The sequence below is a fragment of the Haemaphysalis longicornis genome, unplaced genomic scaffold (assembly GCF_048455015.1).
Source record: "Haemaphysalis longicornis isolate Haplotype H1 unplaced genomic scaffold, Haemaphysalis longicornis Haplotype H1 scaffold_6, whole genome shotgun sequence".
In the NCBI taxonomy this organism is placed as follows: Eukaryota; Metazoa; Arthropoda; class Arachnida; order Ixodida; family Ixodidae; genus Haemaphysalis; species Haemaphysalis longicornis.
Window position 1 is genome coordinate 5694731 of NW_027526407.1, and position 23863 is coordinate 5718593.

Here is a 23863-nt window from a genome sequence, read left to right on the forward strand (position 1 = left end):
ATGACGAAGGATTTAGCCTGCTTTATCGGCTGCAGAAATCAACCTAGGAGAGTGCGTACCAATGACACCTCGCTACAGCGAAGATTACAGGTTTACTTGGATCTCACTCATTTACAACACATTCTCGAAACGCTCGTAATTAACCGCAATGCTGAGGTTTGCGTTCGGTAGGAATCCTACATTTCGATTGCATTGCGAACACGTGCTACGTTGCGACTGATCGCGCCGTAAGCTATTTACTTCCTGAAAAGGAGACAACACTTGAACCATTCTGTTAGCAATACATTTCACTGCTACTCTTGTCTTATTTGAACCAAGTTCAATGAACTGGCCAGTCCGCTAGAATATGTTCATTCTTCACGCGCTCGAACCCGCGCCGCGCCTTCCTCGCAGCGGCCCGCAGCCGCCGGAGCGGCCCGCTATGGCCCGCAGTGCGCCAGCGCGATCCGTCACGGCAATGGGAAATGCGGGCGTTAACACGCCGCGCCGGCGGCTCTAACACCATGGCAAAAACCACCCCTCCTCGCTCGCAAAGCTTGATACTTCTCCACCGCTTCGTTGACAAGCCCGTCGACGACGTCGATGTTTTTGGTGATTATGTAGGACTTTTTTGGGACGATGAGGCTCTCAACGGGTAAGTTGGCTAATTCGGTGTGTCACGTTTCAGGCACCTTGGCCGTCGCCTTCTGCAGAGCGTCTTGCGTCGCGTACCCACGGTACGTGTCTTGTGCTCGCAGGCAACGAACGACAACCTCTTCTTCTTCCTCTCCTCCTTGTTCGGTAGTAACGAAGGCGTTCACGTTTTGCCCTCTTTGGACAATCTTATGTTGGCGAATCCCTAGGGAGATCCTGCACAATCATCATCCTGGTGCCGTGCAGCAACGAGTACCAACGAGGCATGGGACAGGGTCAGAGCAAGATGAGCTTCGCCCCTAAAATTTCCTCGCTTGAGTTATTCCTTTGCCTGAATATGTACTCCTAAGCGAATTTATTCTGCCATAGAACAAACCCGATTTTTCCGCTTGATGAAAACAAAGACGTCAGCGAGAAAGACCAAAATGTAAGATTTAGAGTTGGGCACACTCACGGATACCTCTTGTATTATTATCATGTCATCTAAAGCTTACTTAAGTTTACTCCAGTTCGAAGGCTTCTCCCATTGACCTGTGCCCGCTCCTGTCCCTTGCTAGTATAGTACATTCCTGGCCTCCAATTTGTTTCGTTCCTTATCCGCATCAAGTTACTGTCTTCCCCTACATCTAGTCCCGTCGTTCGTTATCTAGTCGGTAACCCTCGTGGCAATTCGTTTCCAATTCGTCTTACTACGTGACCATCTCATGTCTGGATGTTTTTCGTATGTTGAACTCTAACTTTTCTTTATTTTGTTTGTTAATCCAAAGAGCTCGTTTCTTGTCCCCAAGAGCTACTCCAATCCAGCTCCGCTCCCCGTAAAGATGAGAAGACTAAGTTTGATAGCAGTTCTTTATAAGGCGTCAAGTTTCTGCCGGATATATAATTGGCAGCAGAATGCATTGGTTGTCTAGTATTCGTTTTGTATGTAGGTATAGATTACTTTTAATTATTCGTAAGTGCTTTCCTTGTAGACCACACGCTATTTCTATAGGAATGATGATTTTTGTTTTCTGGTTGGATAAGCACTGACGACGCTTCTGAGGTCATTAAAATCTCCCACTTGTTCTAAAAATTTGTTACTAATTTTAAGAGTCGCTCTGAGCCCAATTATTTATCATTGGTTGAGGTTTACTGATATATTTATTTTTTACCGAGGGCTAAATTTTGTTAGAGTAGTGGCAAAGGCATTTGGTGTTCTGTAAACTTGCTGTGCAAGATTATGTCGCTTTCAAGTTTTAAATGGTTCGAGTTCACCGTTTATTGAAAATTGTGAGTTTTGCCTGTCAAGCTTATTGAATGTCAATATTTCATTGATTGTAGTGTTTAACCCGCCGACGCAACTGAGGCGACGAGGCGCGCCGTAGTTGAGAGCTCCAGATTAATTTTGACCACCTGGGGATCATTAACGTGCGCCCAAATCTCCTACACACGTGCGTTTTTGCTTTGCGCCTCCATCAAAAGCTTACTGAATGTCCCGTCCAAACATGATGTAAGCACTTTTGGCGAGACCGTACCTCTCTCTCGTTATCTCTCTCGTTTTGGGAATTTTTTGGTTTTCTTGTGATAAATTTTATTGCCCAGACGTTTTTTATATATATCGTCTCAGAGCGTTATGTAGGTCTCCTCTATTCTCTGGTAGCTTATTACTTCCGCACTGCTGCGGTTCCTAATAAATAAAACGCCTGTTTATAGTTTATAAGGGACACGTTAAGATTTTATCATAATATTGCTCTATTACATATGATGTTGTGTCAGTTATCTTTTGCAGAGTTTCCTTTTCTCTACTCAGCCTCTTTTCTTGGTTGTTCGAATTCTAGGCTGTCGCATATTAGGTTAACACTTAGCTTATAAAAAAATTCACATCATATCCATGGGGTGAAAGATGATGAGTGGGCGAAGCTCCTGAGGGGAAATCATCGGTAAAACCGTGACTCTTCAGTGAAAGTCCGAACGTAACGTCTAGAAAGTCTCGCTTAAACCGCGCGTCGGCACCTTGGGGCTGAGCTCGCCTGATGCGTTTTGCAGACGCCTCACGAGCTCTCACTGCATCGGGGTCTGCCTGCCGATACGCGCGCTTTCTCGCTGCTTCCCGTTCTCTGACGTCTTGGAGATCCTCTTCGCGCCGCAGCCGTGCCGCTTTGCGTACGGCAGGGTCCTCGCGCCGTTGCCGTGACGCTGGGAACGCTGGGATCTTGGCGGGGTCGTCGCGCAGCCAGACGACACGCTTCGGCCTCCCGCTCTCGTACGGCAGGATCTTGGCGGCGGCGTCGCGCAGCTTCACGGAGCGCTTCTGCCTCGCGGGCTCGCACATCTGCAGCCTTATCCATCGGGCGACTCCGAGCGCGCGCCAACAGCGAACGGATTTTATTACAACGCTCCCCGCCATCCAGTAAACAATCCAAGAACTAAACTAGAGGTAGCCACGCCATCTAGTAAACAATCCAAGCGCATCTTTTCATCATATACAAGTACCGCCATCTAGTAAACAATCCAAGAACTAAACTAGAGGTATCCACGCCATCTAGTAAACAATCCAAGAACTAAACTAGAGGTGGCTACATACATACGTCGAGGATGGACAGACCCACGCCCTAAAGAGCTTCGCCCCTAAAAGTTTCTTTACGGCCGAGAGTAGTCTCGTGGGTATTTAAACCCAAACTTATTTTGTTCCTTTGTTCTTACTAATCAGAACTGCATTGATGTTTTTCTAGGGTAAAGCTACATTCAAAGCCGTTAAACGTCAAAATACTTTTGCCAGAATGAATAGGCCAACGTGTCCTCTCTCCTTTATTCCATCTGTGGTTTTGCCTTCTCCAGACGGAGATTTTTGTGCCTTTGATGGCCTTCGCCATTTTCTGTTCAGCTACTAGCGTGCCATGGAAAGCAAGGATCGTAAGCTCAGTAGGCTCTAATGACCAAACTTCACAACGTATAAACTGACGTGGAACTGTTCTGCTACTTTTGATATCCATGGATGCTGGGCTTAATGTTACCATCTTTCTGTTTGATTGGGTACAGTTATTATTTATAAAATATACTTCTTATTTGCTCGTATGCCTAATACCATCTGCAAATATTCCTCAAACTTTGCTTTCTTCTACGAAAGAACGGTGCTTTTTTATTTCTGTAATATATTTTTGACAGCTTCGCATTCAATTTGATCCAGCGAAATCGAAAATGTTTCGTTCCTATCTTTCGCAATCACTTGCTTTGTTTCTTTTGCTTTGCTTCTCAGTTTGTTTCCTATATGCAGTTTTACCCTTACCAGCGGTTCACTCTCCTATTTTTATTGTTAAATTCTCATTGAGTATACCTCATTGCCCGCGTTGTCACCGTGGCAAAGCGCCACTCTGGTATAGCGGGTTATGTTAAACTACCGTGCACCGGGCTTTACTGTCTGTATGCCGCCTTCCTTACTATGCGCCTTTTTTTTATTTTTTGGAGATTAAGCCCTTATTCTCACTAAACCATCATTAGATCACTCTCCTGAACCTTTCCTGGTACCGCCTCGTCTCCTACTGAACCGGTAAGGTAATTTCAGTTTTGTTGTGCCGTTGGGGCTCCTTTTTGTCAGTTTTCTATACCTGCGTTTGCAGAAAACTGCACTCAGTAGCCTCAAGTTATATCTCGATGCAATCTCACCTGTATATTTCTTAGTGTTGCAATTCTGCTTTCTACCACTCCTATCAAAACCGTTAACTGGGCTGTTCTATTATACGCGCTGTCTAAACATCCTCGTGGAAATCGTAGGAACAAATACCATAATTTACCCTACTGGAAAGCCATTGGGTGATGATATTGTCGTTTTTTTGCCCAGTGACTGTCCGCATAGTATTTTTTTTGAATAAGTAATAAGACATGTATTGATACAGAGCGAATTTTCTATATAATTGCCGCAACTGAAATCTATCTTATGTTGCCTTCTAACCCGTTCTTCTCAGGCAAATATACTCATTCTCGTTTAGCGCTATTTTGATAAGCTATTTTAAAATCTGTGTTAGATCATTTTTTTTCTTTAGGGGAGATCTCGACTCCAGACCCAGATTATACACTAGCTTTATTTAAAACACCGCGCCAAGCTTCCAAGAACGCCTCTTGGATCATTGCTTACTACGTCTATTTACTTCCGTTGAAGCCAGCACTGATATCCCTCATTGATAATTTTCAATGTGATATCGGTCTACTGGGAAAATCAATGTAGTTTTGTGCAATGTTTTTATCATATTTCGTCGTTTTTAGCGTTAGAGATGATGGCTTTTCGTGTGTGTATTGTCGCATATTACTGTTGCTCACCTTTGTTTGATTCCTTTTTTTTTCGCACAGATGTCTTCCCTTTATAGGTTAGCGCTGCTTTTTGCGGCTTGTGTTGGCTATTCCCTTTCCAAGAAGCTGCCGCCAAACATAATAATCATCTTGGCAGATGACATGGTGCGTGCTTTCAATTCTTTTCCCCCAACGTAGAGATACTTTGCATAAAAAGCAAAACTGTGTTTCTTCTAAAGTTGCAGTGGCCGAAAGGGCGTGAGAGAACAACTCTTTCGGATTTTGTTACTGGTCAATGCAATAGTCCCTGCGTGCGCTATCAAACAGTAATGTTAGCACGTAGACACTACAGCTTAATGCATCAAAAGCTTGTAATATATACAATTCGTATGTTGGAAAGTTCTCTTCGCAAATAGAGAAGATGTTAGTAACTTTTAAATCACCCGACTGCAGCTTCGTGTTAGATAACTTTACTCAGACTTATCTCAAACCGCGGTAACAATTTTTGAAGGCATTTCTTCACGTGCAATTTTTTGAACATCCCTAGACTGTCAGAGTTAAAAATGCTTTTAGGACCTGCAAGCTAGCTTCTTACCATTTTGTTGTACCCGCACGCAACCGGTGTGGTAAACCTGTCAAAAGAAGCAACGGATGTATCAGGTGCCGTACATATTATTACATTTATTTTAAATGTGTACTTTGGCCTACAACAAGGCTTCTTTTAGACAATTTCAAAACTCATTTTACAGACTTTGAGAAGCGTACATTGTGGGTGTGGTGAGCACAACAAAAGCATTCCTTCAAAGTAGATGAAATATCGGAAGTGTTTAAAGCTGATTTTGCGAATAATGACAGCCAAGTAATCGTAAAAGTCCGCCGTTAGCTAGGTACGTTTGGGAACAATGACTTCAGCGTCTTTGCGAGGAAATTGCAATGTACAATATTATAAAAAGAGCTAAAATTTCGCACGACACAAAGACAACTGCATAAACAAAGCGTCAGAAGATAGTCACTGACACCTTCTCACTATTTCACCAAGCTCATATAAAATCTAGCACGGGAAGGAATGTATCTCAGCGGTGGCTGTACTTTTACACGGAAGAGTAGCAGTATACAATAAAGATACGTAGCATTGATGCGCAATGAGTCCCGCAACTCCGGAGCAAAATATTTAATATTGAATAAACACCTCTGACTTTGATCTTCGACGTGATTCCTGTCAACAGTTCAGAAATATTTATCTAATGCAACTAAAGAATATTGTGCTATAACAATAAGGTTGTGCTAACACAAGTATGACATCCTACTTGATGAAAATGCGGACATCGATTTTTATTAGCTACAACAACGTCGTTTTTTTTGGACAGCCAATCTTTCTGTCGCTAGTAGCCTAAAGTACAAAATAGAATAAAATCTAACCTTTGATAATGCCCGGTGTTTTAAAACGGCTAATATTATTAGTAGACGAATGTACTTTGTCGTTAACAAATCCATCACAGATACCAGTTTTTGTTGGAGAATGGGTTACCTATGCTGTGAAAGGTTCCTAAAGGGGAAAGTTTCTGTAAGATGTACATACTACACCTAAAATTATGGGATAACTTGGCACTTCTTTTTACCATGTAGTGAAGCCCTCAGGAGTAGGTTTGAAGTGCGAAACAACTTTTCAGTTTTCGCTACGCCGCCCTACTGTATTGCGCAAAACTGCCTGCGTGTTTAATAGAAGTCTCGGCGGAAAGAAAACGAGGATGGTGGCAGACGACCCAGCGCCTCTTTCGTCGGCCGCCGTCCTGGTGTTTTTTGCGCTGAGCCTCCCATTAGGTACCAACAAACTAGCCCACCAACACGTTTCATTGAAGTATCCTGCGTGTTTTATTCGCGTATACAACGTACGCTTTAGCGCAATGTGTTGCAGCAGCCCGATAAGATCGTAATTATTTAGTACCACCACCACGGTAATGACAACGTCTTCGCTAGCGCATTTCTTTGCTTTCTCTTCACGTATCCTCCAGTGCTGTGGTCTCATTTTTTTTAGAAATTTGACTTTATTTGCACTGCTTACAATGGTCGGCTTTCTTAGCGCCATTCCGCCGCTCCAGTTCACCTTTCGCACAAAAATGGTGCGAGTGCAACATATTTCAGGTTTGAGCTGGTAAGCTTAGTAAAATGTGATCCCCGTATATCCCACAAAGATAAAATTCGGTGTTCAGGGGCAGCGTTAAGGGAAGCGCTCTCATTTTATGTGCAATGCTTTGGTGTCGCACATAGGAACGCCACATTCTTGATATCGGAGCCGTCATAATTAGAGAAACACAGAGACATGGATGCTTTATTTTATAGTTGTAAACTCTAACATCAGGATGCAGAGAAAAGCTCCATTCGCTGATTGACAATGCTTCCACTCCCCATTACAAGTGAGCAGCAACAGTGTTGGTGGAACACATAAATGAGCGTATTCAGAAAACATAGACATAAATAACCATAAAGAGTAAGGCAATTCATCACGATGAATTTTGGGAAGGAAAGTTTGGCGTAAACTTCAATGAAGCCATACAGCACGACGGAATGCTACACAGCTTTCTCAAGGACCAGGTCGAATTTTTCTTCAACTGCAATGTTTCTGAGAAAGCGGCATAGCTTTATTTTGTAGCTGTATGGGCGCATTGAGGTGGATGTCAAACTTTCCTTCGCAGAAACTTACTCCACTTCGGGGATTTTTCCTATATCCGGTCGACTAATATGGATTTTCCTAGCCTAGGACTCCATATTTTCCCCGGAAAGATTAAACTACTTTTTCAGCACAATCAATCACAATTGTAGTCCTATTTTATTCGTGAACTCTGATTATGCAAAGGCATGTTCAGTTTTTTTGTAAGTGGTTTGAATGATATATTTTGTCGTCCAACAAGAAAGTGTTGCTCAAAAGCGAAGTACATTGCTGCTGATTGTGGTGTCTAGTGCCCCATTGCTTGTAAGCGCGATTGTTTGTGTGCACAACGTCCTTGGTATTTGTAATACCCATACACACTTTTTTGGTTGAATTCGTATGGTCTACCATCTATGTGCCTTATCCATAAGTGACTATGATTTGGTTGATTACTTATCCAGCACCTCCTAATATGACACCCGCGCAAGCAGCCCTCACACGTATACGTAGAAAGTCATAAGTAGACAACAGTGTATAGAAATAATTGGTGGGCGCGCAATACGTCAAGAAAAAATAAGTATGGTCCTAATGTAACCGGGCACCAAAATAAAGCTAAAATTTCACTTATAGGTCGCGCGATGAGCGCGTGTTCGGGCCTATTGACGTACCTTGGGACAAATAATGAGGTATTCAAATTGTCCATGTTGACAAATTACAAAATAAAAGCGTGCCGTTAGGCCTTACTTACAATGTTGAGGAGAAGTGTTTAGTGTTTTTCAGTTAGGGCTTCAAGTCATGTTTAGTAAACTCCCACTCGTATTCTTAGCTACTGTTTTGTGTTTCAGACTTTTGAGCTGATTAAGCAAAGTACGCCAACAGCGTATACCGTGGTGGATAGGCCCCGTTTTTGCATAAGTAAAATGGCAATCCAACACTTGGTCTTCCAAGATTATGCAATTAGGTTCAAAGTTTATAATAGGCAATTTGCTTGAAATATTTTACTTAAGATTTGGCCAGCAGTATACTGTGGGAGGGTTGCGATGAAAATCCCTCCAAATATACTGATGGTGGATTCCATACAGGGATGGGATGACGTGAGTTTCCATGGATCGCCCCAAATACCTACATCAAATATTGATACCCTGGCCGCTGACGGTATTATCTTGAACAACCACTACGCCGTGACTGCATGTACGCCATCCCGGGCGGCATTATTAACGGGGCTATACCCTATACACACAGGTTAGTGCTCACTCCTCCTTCTTTCCTGCAATATGGACTGCGCTACTTTGAGTCATTTGATTAGTAAAATGTATCTGCTTTAGAGTGAACGTTTTCTTTTTTGAAAAAGCAATGAACTAAATGTGCTTCAAAACGAACAATTCGGGGAAACGCTGTACAAAAAAGCAGACGGATAGTCATACACAAAACAATCGAGACTGAGTTTTATTTTTATGCAATTGTTTTACGTGACTGCTATAAAAAAAACCGTGCGTACTTCGATTTGGCGAAGCTATTGTCTGAACAATATAAAAAACGTAATGCGATTTACGGGAAAACCTATTCGGCAAAACTAACCGTTTTGCCGAACATCCCTAGCTTAAAAAATAAATATATTTATCAAATATTGCTTGGTTAGCAAGCTTTCAGAGGCTCAAAAAGGTTTGCTCCCCGCTACATGGGCTAGAGTAAAGAAATTATTGATGTGACTGTACCTAGGCACGTTTCCAAGGCACACGCCTATGTGCCAATTTCTGCATTTCTAGAACGCGTTAGACGTCCACATGATAGTAGTTATTGCCGCATATCACACATTGGGCTACCTCAGAATTTCCTAAGGTTGTCTCTTTCGTTTGTTTTTTTCATAGCCAATGTCATTTTCCACTTTTTATTCGTGCGTTATGGCGAAAGCAGTCGGTGTCTTTTATTAGACATTGCCTGGCCTATCCTATTCAGGAGCGGTTGTCAAACGCCGTATCCTATGGTCGTGATTTCTCTTTCGCGAGGACTTTATTAACAAAAATAAATTACACGCCAACATTCCAACTGCTGAAACATCACTGGTAAAAGGAAGAAGGCTAAGCCTTAAGTTGTTTTTTTAAAAACGCAGAAAGCACTGTCATAGCAATTCCGGCAAGCCGGCGGAGAGTTACGGTTTGGCTGTATATTCTCTTCCTGCAGTTTATTCTTTTTATACAATTTTACTTGACTGTGCACACAGGTTGTCCAAAATATCTTACACCTTTTTCAAGTAGCTTCTACAATACTTAAGCATGAAAAGTGATAATTGCTTGTCTATCCTCAAATTACGAGCTCAGATTTTGGCTCGTATTGTTAGTTATTTAACGGAAGGTGCTACTGCTGCATCCATTTCCTTTCTCATTATTGCATGCTGGACACCTACGAGCAAGGACGATGTTTGTTATCATATTAAAAGTTTTCATTTCACTCTACAGGAATGCAGCAATCAATTATCCTCGCTGCAGAGCCCTGGGGCTTATCGCCTAAAGTAAAGGTAATGCCTGAGACATTTAAGGACCTGGGATACGAGACACACATGGTTGGAAAGGTGAGCAGACTAAGATTATCAACAAAACGAAATTGTAAGGGGATCAAAAAGCGTCTACGTTAAGAATCATCAAATTATTCAATTGTAAAGCTTCAAAGAGAAAACCTTCTGCTAAATTAAATTTCCTTATATGGTGACCCTCTACTGGTGTTCTGACATACCTTTTATGCTCTTACAGACATGGCAGTTAGGCTACATATTCTGAGTCGATGTTTGAACTTAGGAAGTTGTGAATTGCTTCCTAGTAGCATTGAAAGAGCAAAACAGCAGCCGAAGCTCAACTGTCCAAAGTTTGCGAGATGTGATATCTCGATGGGCGACCCTAAACGTGAAAATGCGGGTTCCTCTGATGTTGACTGCATTAAGCTTGAGACCATGCAAAGTGTGGCATAGCAACCGTATTACTGGCCTTAATAAAGGAATCAATGAAGCGCTATGTTCTTCTGAAGTGGCCCCCGTATGATTGGAGGTATCATGTGCATGTAGTCGAAGAAGACTTTTTATTCGCTTGCGTTTTCAATAACAGAACAAAAGGGACGAGAACAGCATTCCTATGGGATTTGGTTTAATTCCAACTGAAGTCAGAGCGACGGTCAAACTTTACGTGAAGCAATAGAAACAGTATGCGAAAACTTGTGGGTGTGGGATGAGGACCTTACACAGAAATACGTACTAGGAACGCTTTGTAAATCTTTCAACGCAGCAGTCCTGATGCCATTTGCCACTAAGCACCAAAACATGTTTTTATGGTCTCAGATATACTTCAAACCTTGCACAAGTTCTGGTGTATCTTCTCACCAGGGATCCAAAACCAAACGATCCCAATTTTAAATGACGTATCCACCAGACGTACTAGTTTTCCCTCGTCCCTGGACAAAAGTTTAAGTAGTAATACCACACTTCGTTAGTAGCCATTTTGGCTTAGAAAATTGTAATTTACTGTGGTAAATTTGCCTAAAGGAGCGCAGGCTTCACGAGACGTGCAAAAAGTGGACAAAAAATGAGCCTCGTCTGGTGGTACGTGTAGGCCAGTTTTAACACCAAAATCTTCATTTGAATTAGGACAAATATTTAATAGGCCTGAATTTAAATTTGTTACTGTTTTTTTTTTTGCAGTGAATTCGCCTTACGTGCTCTTTGAGACTGAATAGTGATTTCGACACTGCAATAGAAAAAATAATAATATATTTGGGATTGTTTTCAGATGTAAACTTCTAATTTGCAAAGACATGCTACCATTTGTTCTTTTCAGTGGCACGTGGGAAATTTCGCAAAGGAATATACGCCAACATACCGAGGATTCGACACCTTCTACGGATTTTACGGGGCGGAGGTGGACTACCGTTCTCACACTGCCACGATGGTATGATTGTTTCGGCTGACATTGTTAGGGGTTGGTTTATTAACAATTGGTGAGCATAGATTTAAATCATCTCACTACATATGTGTTACTGCGCAAATGTATATGGCTAGGATTATGGTTTATTTTTGCGAGGCGACAATTTGCACTGTTATCAGCAGTAGCAGATTTATATCCTTATGGGATGGCCGCCTGCAGCATGCGAAGATTGCAGGCCTGCCAGTCCTTTGGAAAAATGCAGAACTTTCTTTGAGCAGACTACAATTCTCGGCAGGAGTGATAATACAGTGGCGATTAACCTGTTGGAAGCATTTTTTATTAAGCAGAAATGGGACAAGTGCGTCGGCGATACACATTTGCTTTTCCGTTCGAAAAAGTTGGAGTTTTGAAAACGTCACTTTGATCGTGTTTTTATTTGATGCCTTCTATTTATTGTACCCTTGTGCGCATGCTTCTAATGATACTTGTATAGATATGAGATAATGCTTCAATAAATGTTAGTTGCTAGTGAGCGCTTGTCCCGTCGTCCTTGTTTACTATCGTTGTCCAAGTCGCGCTCTATTTTTTAAACAACGCACCAACTTGCCGAACAGCTTTGTTTATTGCCTGTCGTTCAATCACGGGTAGGATAGGGGAAATTGAAGCAACGTCGGCGTGCTGAGAAGCCCGAGTACGTAGAAAACGTCAAGCCACCGCAGTTGCCGGATACACTTTACCCTCTTTGGATGGCTTCAATCATGTTTAGAATAAATTGCAACTTCCTATCGTAGAATGCCCAAGTGAGCTAACAACTATAATTCGTGTATTAATTCGAGAATACGCACCATAGCAAAACCAAACATTGAAAAATCTTCGTTGGCGCCCACCTTCACAGCGTTCAAAAGCATTATTCTTTTTTTTGTAATAATAATAATCAATATAAAACTACAATAAACATAGTACTGAATTGTAAGAAGTTAACGTGAACGCGTTCTGACTTCTCACTTATTCTGTTTGTTAGTTTTCTCATAGATCATACATTATTTTTCTGTTTTACACTGCAATTGGTCGTCATTGCACTGGAGTTTGTAATTCCGCAATAACATGACATTTTTATGCTGGTGTTACTGTGGTTATAACTAAAGCTCTTTTCCATTTCTCTAAACTGACAATCTGCATCTCCGTTATTGACCCCGTTATGTATATATGCAATATTTAGTAAACGTTCGAGTGCTCCTCGGACTGAGAATATCAGGAGCATATTAAATGAAATAAGACAAGTCTGAACTAGTACCAGTGTAACAAGCAGCCGCGTTTCGGAACCTTTCCACTGCCTCCTTCTTTAAACAAAGCTGTAAAATTTCAGTGCAGAATTGCTTGGAACAAAATATAACCTAAGTCAGGAAGGTGAGTTGCGGCTGCTGAAGGGGGCAGAAAGGTTGCCAAAAACACTTGCTTAAGATCCTTGCGTTCAGGTTACAACAGGAGTGCGTGGGTCACTTAAACGAAGCAGCAATAGGTTTTAAAGCTTAATCTACATTTTTTGTTTTCTCAAACAAAAGAACTTTACTAATTCAGTCGTCAGATTTCCCTATTTCATGCACTCTGGGCTCACTAAGCAAAGGTCTAAACGCCGTTCATAAGCCAGCAATTCAGGGGTAAGTATATTTTAGATGGCATGTGTAAGGAAAGCTTATTGGCTCATTACGAAAAAAAAGTTGGTGGTGTGGTGGAGCGACGATAAGAAAAATGACCGACTGCAGACACTTTAAAAATTTATCTCACTTGCCCAGTCATACGTGACACTTCTCATGCGGGTTCCAATTACCAACGTAAATTTATCTCTTCGGAGAAAGTTAAGTACTTTTAATCAGAACGGAAATCACACCCGCCCCAGGCGGGGTAAAACTACTGCTGTACGCCTGCACCACGGCTTCCCCTGCTCTTTTGACTACATGTATGTAGTTTGTTCGGCGTTGACGGTGTTGCGAACGAGTTCATATAAGGCAGGTGTACTTGCATTTATATAAGGTTGATCCTTTAAACGTACCCTGGGCAATCAGGGTTACCGGGGTGGAGGTTGCCACAATGTTTGACCACATTCGGACACTGCTCCTAGACCGAATGCCCGACACATAGGCGGCCTCACTTTTCCCCTACGTCTGAAAAGCGGCTACTGCCACTGGGATTAAGCACGCGTACTAGGGCTCCGCCAGGAGGTGCCCTTAAGCGAGCGAGACAAGAACACTTGTCGTTCGGAGAAGGAAAACATTGATTATCCTGACGTAGTAGCCTTCGGGGTAGCCCATATTTTTTTCGACATGTTTCCCGCCTTGTCTTGTAGTAAAAACTACTGCAAACTACTCTGGGCCATCAGTCTCTGGAAGAAGCTAGATATTTCTACCACCAAATGCTCCAATGAAGCAGAAGCACACCATGCCACATATATATTCAGAAGGCCGAAACAACAAGAAAGCTAAGAAGCATACGCAAAGACGAAGTAGCCGTGAAACATACAACAAAGGGGATTCATTGTGATGGCACATTCAATTCAGAAAGCAGAAAAAGTGCAGCAAGGAATTTTTGTCGAAAGTTCCCACGAAATTACCTAATTATCCATTTCGTCAAGGGCGAATCGCAAAAAACCCAATATGCCGAAATCTAACCTATCGGTTTGAGGCAAAAATAACTGATATCGACTTGTACAATCGTGCGGCGGGCTTGTCTTCGCATTAAAGCATACTTGTCTAGACTTGCTTGAAGGAGAATACGGTAAACACATTTGATTAAGAGTATCTGGGAAGCGAAATGAACAACCAAAAATAAAAATTAGACTTCATGTCAACTGAGTACACTTCTGAGTCTTCATGATTTAGTCAGTGAGTTGACTGCTAAAAAATGTGGTTCTGTTGTGTTTCACCTTTGCTAATGCCGGTTTATGTATCGGCAGTATAACAAAACCGGACTGGATTTCTGGGTTGGCACAGAGCCACTTCGAAACGAGAGCGGCCAATACTCTACAGGATTGCTCACTGAGCGAGCGGTTGATCTTATCAAATCCCACAACAAAGCAAAGGTAAGCTTTGCATGGTTTCTCTTAAAGCGTACAAACAAAATTTGACTGTTTATATCAGGTCCTATCGTATGTACCGCTAAAGTACTCGTCGATAAAAATTTAATTTTTCTCTTTCAAATTAAAAACACCTAGGCCACGACTTTTACAACCAGCCATTTTTTAACAGTTTCTGGAGTGGAACGTCTGTGATGAAATATTTCGGGCCGTTTACGTCTCGTATTGTTTACGTCTGGTATTTTTTGTGCTTTCATCGCCCTCCTGCTCACACTACGGATTTCTTCGTTTCAGCCTTTATTCCTTTATTTTGCTCACCAAGCTCCTCATTCAGGATCCGATATTCCTCTGGATGCGCCAGCTGAGAATATTGAAAAATTTCCGTACATTGGAGAAACAAATCGCACCTTATACGCAGGTAAATTTAAACGTATCCGCATTATATATCTGTGAGTTTTTATGGCACAAAAATACAAAGTGCAGAGTGTTCAGCATTGCAATTTCAAACTTATTTGTGTTGCAACCTGCCACGTTGAAATTAGTGAACACAAATATTACTCCAAATAAGACAGCGATGTCAAACGAATTGTTTAAAAATGGTGGAATAGAGGGGCTAACTAAACATACCACGGCTGTGTAAAAAGAAGATGTTTTTTCACAAAGCGTAAGCTAGATTTGCAGAGGAGGCATTCATATGTTATGCAAAGTTTACTTAACATAAGCGCATAAACAAGGGCAGAACTGAACGTGCGTCTTTCTACAAGCAAATAAAATAACTGCAACAGTTTTTATAGGGTACGCAAAAACAATCCCATTAAAATATTACACTGGAAAAGCGAAATACGGTGCCAGTCTGGGTTCGCAGTCGATATCTTGCGGCAGACACAGTCTCCTGTCTGCATGAAAGCAAAAACGGGACTCTATAGTAAGCTTTTTTCTGGGAGACGAGTAGAGGTCACATTGCAATCGCATATAAGTGCTGTTTTATGCAAACAGTCAGGAGCCGCCTCGTAGAATTGGTAGGTATCTGGTACAGATTGAGATTCTGTAACGTTTTGCCTCATCTTCATAGCTTCAGCGACCGGTTACGACAAAATGTTATTTCAATTACGTGGTTTTGGGGCTTTTTGACTTACCAAACAGCGAACAGCTTCAGCAACCCCAATTGCCCACGCGACGCCAAAATTTCAAAACGTTCCACTCGCAGTAACTTGTGCAAACGAATGTTTCTACCTGGAGCGCAGTTTGGCGCAGTCACAGTTTCGACCACTGGGCGGAAACAGGAGTACGTCAAATATTTCTCATGCGAGTTTCACCAGCGTTTTTCATGGAGCAATATGACTGAAGTGTTTACCAGCGGAACACCTTTGGACCTGAAAACTATAAAACGACGCTATAAAGTCGACTGAATAAAAAATTTGAAATACCACATTTACATCATAAATATGTTGCAGAGGTGAGAACAAAGCGTATAAACAAGGAAGTGCCACTTGCCTAATGATTTCCCACAAATTCAATATTTGTCCCTTTTCAAAAGTGAAAACCATGGGCGAAATTCTAACTGAAAGACAACTTGCAGACAATTTTCGAAAACTTAAGTCACCATCATACGCAGCATTTAAACAAAAAATATATCGTACCCGATATTTGAGACGGGAAGGCAGAGAATGGCGGCTGTAATTTTATTATACGCGGTGTTGACTCCACTTACTTTCCCAGCTAATAACCGTGTTTTCGTGAAGTGGTTTTCTGAAGAATTTTTTGTCAAAAGGTATTTACGTGGGATATTTGCGAGTACTGAATAGCCTACAAAAATATTTAGTTGGCAGGTTTTACGTCATCGGCAGCGGGGTTGTAAGCTGGCGGGAGAAAAATGTTCATAACGATGTACGGTCATGCTTTGCAGCAGAGGTAAAAAAAGACATCAAAACTTTCTCGAAATAACGCCGGTCTTTTTCTAGTGGAAACCCAACTACGGGCGTTGCTGCATCCTCAGTAAAAAGAGCCATTTGACATGTTGACCAGGATTCTCAAACGTATTTGAGGAGCAGGGTGGGATTTGATATTGCCTGTTTTTTTAAAAGGGGGAGTTCAGGAGGCACCAATTCTGAGTGTATGCAGGGAGAAAGATCATGAGCACTAGAAATTTATTTCGCAAAGAGCTCTCGGGCAGTGATAGGCGTTTTAGGAAAGCTAGGCAAATTCGTTGGGACATATGTGGAGACTTGGCGGCGAAGTGCCGTAGCGCTTGGACGCCCATGGGTGGCAAAAAACGAGGGGCTCTGATTGTTTGGTCGGTACGAGCGTGAAGTGGCCAAGGCGCAGGAACTAGCCTGTGACGGCAATCTATGGAGAGCGTAGCGTGTAAACTCCGTATTGCTGGAAGTGCGGTTTGCAGTTGTGGCTTGTGGCGGGAGTCTCCATATAGGAGATGAGCACGGTAGGGTTTGCTTAAAAGTCGATACTGGGAAGAAGGTCGCGCAGAGGTTATACAGGAGGACATTTTGACCAAATAGCGGCAGCGGATAAAACTGACTTACACGCGCATTTCAAAAACGTACAAGTTTCCTGCCAAGGGTACGACGTCTAGCGTGTTCGTGCCTATTAGCCGTACATGTGGTATTGGGTCTTCACCTGAGGAGGAACAGTTTAAATATTGGTTTTCGTGCTTGTCGATTATAATAAATGTATAACAGCGGGAAGTGAGTGGTGAGAGGTTTCAGGTAGATCTGGGGGTCGTTAGTCATGTTAATAAATGGGATGGGAATTGCTTTGTTGAGGGTGAGTGTTAGCACATCGTTGACTGTGCTTTCGAATGCATCTTTCCTGCGAGTGCTGTGTCTGTGTTTCTACGATGACGAATCATAGAAACGTGGTCGGTTTATTGCCAGAGCAACTTGGTGGCTGTCGGTTTCAACTCTTTCGGTTATGGCGGATATCGACAGGCGCTTGCGAGTGATATAATAATTTTGTTCGTTTCTGTGATGACGAGCTGGTACGGGTGGCTTCAAGTTCCGCTGTTCTTGGATTTAAGCCATTTGAGTGCTTTTTCGTCAGCCATAAAAAAACTGCAAATTTGTTATTACTACCTGCTCTTACAAATTTATTTTGCTCCTATCTTCACAACATCGTTGTAAATGTTCCGGAAACTTATAGATGGCTTGCTACAAGAAAATACACTTGTCGGCAAGCAAAACAACCAGAAAAGATTGACGAAGCGAGAGTTACGTTTTTTATACACTGAAAAATATAGAACCCTTTGCCTCTGACAAGCGAAACAAGATAGCCAACAAGAGCGTAAAATAATTTTGTCTTATTCAAAAGAACAAAGCACTAACTCTGGTAATCCTCGCGAGGCTCACCGAAGCAGGTGCAGAGCAGCATTCGTTTTATGATGACATAGGGAAATGAAGTTTAAGAAGCGGACGACAACACTGAAACTATGGACAACTGAGGGATACAAAAAACCAAAAACGCTTACAGTGTACCGTAATCGTTGCTTCATATGGCGCAGAATAGCGGTAGTGATCATGTGCTTACCAATACACTAATACATAATGGCGGCGTGGTAAGGTTCACAATTTTTGTTATCTCGCCATGGCTTCTTAAAAATCTTGCCCAGAGGTTAATTTACTTTTATGAATCTCCTGATAAAAAGGATCACACACAAGCGCAGGCCTTTGTTGTTCCGTTATACGTCTTGAAAGTTCTCATACAAGCTGTCAAGGGCAGCACACGTATAACCACTTCAACTGCAAAAAATGCAATGCGAAGGACACAAGTTTTGTTCTTAAAGACGATACAAAAGACACGTATGCACATTAAAATAGATTCCTTCGTGTATTTCTGTCTTGTGGTGAGTGTATAGCCGGTGACATCGTAGGCTCAGTTATAAATAACCAATCTTTCTTCACTTAATATTCTCCCAAGCCGTTTACTTGATTGCACTTTGCTATTTGTCCGAAAGGTGTTAGGAACGCCTGGATAGCTCCGCTCAACATAAAAGCTGATGCTGCGATTTAAATTAAAAGCAAACAGTTGCCCAGTTTCCTAAGATATGCTTGTAGGTTTGCCCAGGGCACCCTTATGTAATTGCGAGAATAAATGTATAGTGCGTCAGAGCTACAAAATTCGAAGTATCCTTGAAAATTGCTGAATGGCACGCACACCAAGCCATTTGGTCGTTTAAAGTTCGGGAGCAAATTTGAAACAACAAAAATAAAAACGTTGTGGTCTCCGCTGCAAGATATGACTACATTGTGGTTGTCTTCCTTCCAATAGGTAAATATCACTTTTTTACATATATCATGACCCTTAGCTATATACACTTGAAAACGTATTTCATTTTCGGCCATCAAAAGTGTTTAAACTTTTTTTTCTGCGTTTTACTCCTTTACCATGATACAGGCATGGTTGACACGCTCGACGAGTCGGTAGGTGTTGTAGTGGAAGCCCTCCACAAAGAACAATTGCTGGAAAACTCCATCATAGTATTCATCTCGGACAATGGAGGGCAATCTTTCGGCCCCCACTCCAACCGGGGCTCAAACTGGCCTCTTCGGGGTGCCAAAGGCGGCCTCTGGGAAGGAGCTGCTCTCGTGCCAACTTTTGTCTGGTCGCCATTTCTTGCCAAGAGGAGAAGGGTGTCTCACCAAATGATGCATATTATCGACTGGTTGCCCACACTTTATCATGCCGCTGGTAAGCATGCCCCTGAATAATAAATACTCTTTTAGCTCAGAAAAATAAAAGAGGAGGTCCACGGTAAATTGCTTTTGTCACAACCATCCATGTCGCGATTTCAACCATCCATGTCGCGATTTGCATGTGCAGGGACACTTTTTTTCACAAAGAAGCCGCGCCCTACTCTATTGTTCACCGTCTCTTGGCTGAACACTGCTTCGCAAAGAGGTTAAAGCCAATGTGCAGTATTGATTCCAAATACCCTCAGGAAAGACAAAACAATGTGCGTTCTTTGCATACTGCGACGAGAGTAAACAGTGTAGCGCAGCGCTCTCCTTTCACTACTCCAAGGAATAGAAGCCGTGTGTGGCATACAACCAGCACAGGCTCCATTTTGTCCGCTTGTAAGTATATCGTCTCATCCTGAATATACATCGTTTCATTATCAACCATGGTTCTCCTAGTCTCTTCTGCCCCACGTAGCAATAGGCAATTTTTGTTTATATAGGCGTTGTTAAATATTTAGTCATCTTTTCAATGGCAGAACTTCTATATTTATAAAAAGTACTTATCCATGCTCATCAAAAACGACATATAAACTGCCCAAACACTAAGAATAAGAGTTGATTACCTACTCTCTATAAAGAAATTTGCAGGAGAAGAATACAAACAAGCTCCAGGCTATACTTGCCCAGTACAAAAAAAAAACGTTTTGTGAAGCTGAGGCAATTGTAAAGCAAATTTCTGCTCGGCGTCCGCTTTCTTTATTAACGCAAGATAAAATTAAAGCCGTTGCACTCATTGTGAAAGCTGTAGGAACATAGAGCAGTGATTTGCCTTAATCGGCTGTGGCACCGTTCTCCGCTCACTGCTACCACCCAATCCAATTCAAAATTCGCGCCTTCGCTGTGCTCGTGTGCCCCTCGCCTGGAACTGCGGCAGCGGGAGTTCTGTTATTATTGTTCTTCCTTTTTTTTCCCGCATGTCCCGGCGTTGCACTGCCACGTTTCTCGCTTACTATTGTAACAACCAACCAAACGAGCGTTCCTAACTAAATGAACGCGGGCGGTGCGGGTTATTACCTATATTTTGTCTCAAATGCACCTGCAGTTTTTTTTTTGGGGGGGGGGGGCTAAACAATGAGGAGAGGTTTGACAAGCCCCAGTGATTCACGAGTTTCGAACGCCTTTGAATATATAAACCGCTTTGCTTTCAAAGCATCTGGGTTACGACACGACGATAGAACGCCGAGTGCATATAATTGGGTCGAGCGAGCAAGCTACGACGACAAGCCGAGCCCACTTAGACAACGTTGTTGCCTATCGTCCGGTAACCTCTACTAGCTTATCGGAAACGTATGTTTGCATGGATACATTGCATAAATGAATCCACAGCCGCTATTGTTGCCTGTGCCAATAAAGGTTTTTAGAGCTCGCTCAACTAGGTAACAGTTTCTGTCGTCCCACTCGGATGCCGCATCACTGAGCAAAAAAATACAAATTGGTTGATTTTAAGGTTTAACGCGCCGACTCAACGCAGGCAATGAGGCACGCTGTAAACGATGGCTCACTAGCTTTGGACCACCAGGGAGTGTTTAACGTGCGCCGAAATCTTGTACACAAGTGCGATTTTGGTTTTCGCCTCCATCAGCAAAGCGGCCACCACTTCCGGGAATCTATCTCGTGTCCTCGTGCTCAGAAGAAATACAAATACGCAAACAATATAACCTTACATGAATAACGTAACAATGCATTTCAACTGGCTCACGGTTGTCGCAACTCTTTTTGCTTAACCTGCTAGGTTGCGGATTATTGATAGTAAGGAAAAGAATGGCTGCGTGTGTGCCACCGAAATAACTTTGCATAGGCTGTGCCTGTGCATCTTTGTTTTTTGTCCCATTGTGGCACGTCTAACGACATTAGAACTGGTTTTGAATACAGATATGTGGTTGTTTTCAATGATTCATCCACGACCTGACTTAACCATCCTTTTTTTCTTCTTACTCCTTTCATAACAAACCATTTTTAGCATCTCAGGTGTAACAAATATTGTAAAGAAATGAGGACTTTGTCCCTTTGGCTAGGAGCCTGAAAATTTATAAGGCAGTAAGTGAAAGTTTTTATTCTGAACATCTTGAACAACTATCTGTCTGGTTGGGTTACACTTGATGAAGAGTCAAATACACCAATTAAGGTTTTTATTAGGACCGGTACCAACGTTTAGGAGACTACTCGGCTCGTTCGTCATAGGTGACTGTGTAAGACAATAGTGATGGTGATGATGATGCCCTTACAGTTTTTACCACAAGAAGAAGTTATAAAAGGTCTTTTTTCTATTACGTGTTTTGCTTACCTCTTGCCCTTCCCCTTCACAGGCCGTTGCCGTCCTACGCCCGCGCCCTCCGACGCGCAAGGGCAAGGTGCAAGTAAAAAAAAAATTAGTGCAAAAAACTAGGGAAAAATCTAAAGGGGAAACTTATATTGCTCGCTCGTAATGTCGTGGGGACTTTTGCGCGACATTACGAAATTGTGCGCGACATTTTTTGTATTTGTATGGGACTTCCGGAGTTGGCAATGCCGTATACAACTATTTACAACCGTATTAAGACAAAACTGCACTTTTCACCAGGTGGAGACCCGACACGGCTTGGGAACCAGCTCGACGGAGTGGATATGTGGCGCCACCTGTCACTGAACCTGGCGTCCCCTCGGAACGAAGTGTTGTACAACATCGAGCCGGCTGAAAGAATCGCGGCACTCCGATACAAGCAATACAAACTTGTCCTAGGCATCCACTACGGCGGACAATATGATGGTCGTTACGAAACGCCTGGCGGCTCTCGCCCTAGATCTGACTTGGACCTCCTCATGACAAAGTCGAAAGTTGCAGAAGTTCTGAGGTATGTATTGCAAATAGGCGCCCGAAAATCTTTTGGACGGAAATTAGTTTTCTATTTTTTAAAATTATGAGGGAATTTTACACACATATAATTGTTGCTAGCTTTGTTAAGTATTGTTATTTTTTGATCGTGTGCTTTTTAACCGCGTACTAACTTCTGCAGAAGTAAATTAGGTAGAGACAAACTTCACCAATTGTGTTTTAATTACCCGTTATCTGAATAAGGGTAGCGTCCTGGGCACGTTGGTACTCCATTGTTAAATAAAATGATCGCGCCAAAAAGGGGGACAAGGACGGAGTGAGGACAGAGAAACACGGCGCAAACTCCCAACTACTTTTTCTTGCCACTGTGTCCACTTTATACACTTTGCAAAGAACGACCGTGCATGCGCAAACAAAAAGGGAGATTAAATGTTCGGTGTTGCGGCGGCCAAGAAAACCAATTCGTCGCGGGCTCTTACCGAAAAGGAATTGGTTTTCTTGGCCGCAGCATCCCGGAACGTTTAATCTCCCTTTTTGCTTGTGCATGCGCAGTCATCCTTTGCAAAGCCTATAAAGTTGACACAGTGGCAATTAAAGGTAGTTGGAAGTTTTCGCCATGTGTGTGTGTCCTCACTCCGTCCGTGTCCCCCTTTGTAGCACAATCATTTTATTTACAACCCGTTATTTCATTTTTCAACAGGCCATGCTCATAAGTTTAAAATGTTTCTGTTCGCCCCAGTTTACGTTACCACCACCCTATGCTGAGTCGGCCAATATTTACTGCTGCTGCATGTTAGGCACGATTTCCGAAATTTTTCGCAATGTTGTATGCCAGCGGTCGGCCACCTTTCGAGATGTACGGCATGGTTGCAAGAGGCTGACACGGCGGAATGCCTGAAGGAGCCAGGACGGGGTTTTTCAGGCCAAAAAAAAAAGTTCAGCAAGTAGACATTGATATTTGACAATAATTGACATTATTCTGGCTAAGTGGCAAGATAGAAAACAATGCCAGGTGGAAGATGTCCATTCTTTTCGTGTTTCCCAATTTGAGGTCATAACTGGGGTGTCACCCTTGAGATAAGAAGTGACAGGGGGAGGGGTTAGGGTTGTGAAGACGTGCTGGGGAACGAATATTACTGCCCCGCGAGCACCATGCGGCCCGCGGCCGTGAAGATCCTGACCCGTGTTCCAAGCAATACAACACGCTGATGGCTTCTCTGTTCTGTTTCCACAAGGTCATTTTGAGCGTTCAAATATTTGGATAAATTCGGCATCAAATTAAGTAAATGCGTGTAAAATATCTTCATTTTTTAGCGTAGCAGGAAATTTGGACATGTAATTGAACCTGTCGTTGCGATTGCCGTACAGGTGCCTTTACAACGTTACAAGCATCAAATTCCCGTCGAAGTGGCGGGAGCACGCGACGGTGAAGTGTAATCGGTCCGGAAACAACTCAAATTTTGTCAGCGCAAAGCCTCCGTACTTGTTCAACCTCGCGAAGGATCCCTGTGAGTTGAATAATTTGGCATCGACGCACAGCAAGGTAAGCAATGGTTTAAAAGCAAAAGAATTTGTGTTGCTCTTCTGCTTGCATGCCGAACTGCATTTCTCTCTGAGCTCGGTAGAAATACAGGCCAACAAAGCGGTTGTACTTGCAAAAGCATAACTTTCACCCATTCAGTATATTTGTGAGGCATTAAATTCAAAAGCAAAGTAAACGTTTTTTACAACTACCTCTAAAGTGAAACTAGATGGACAAATGTTTCGCCAGCAGTGGCC

General features: G+C 42.5%; 1 protein-coding gene across 2 annotated transcripts in view; it reads left to right on the forward strand.

Moving 5' to 3' along the window:
• Positions 1-23863, forward strand: part of LOC144141369 (arylsulfatase B-like) — a 44440-nt gene that overhangs the window by 19467 nt on the left and 1110 nt on the right. For both annotated transcript variants that reach the window (XM_077672956.1, XM_077672957.1), the window contains exons 2-10: positions 4957-5061; positions 8626-8785; positions 10000-10112; positions 11365-11475; positions 14402-14527; positions 14816-14939; positions 18929-19222; positions 21833-22103; positions 23453-23627. In XM_077672956.1, coding sequence (XP_077529082.1) covers positions 4957-5061; positions 8626-8785; positions 10000-10112; positions 11365-11475; positions 14402-14527; positions 14816-14939; positions 18929-19222; positions 21833-22103; positions 23453-23627 — 1479 coding nt within the window. The remainder of the gene's footprint in view (positions 1-4956; positions 5062-8625; positions 8786-9999; positions 10113-11364; positions 11476-14401; positions 14528-14815; positions 14940-18928; positions 19223-21832; positions 22104-23452; positions 23628-23863) is intronic.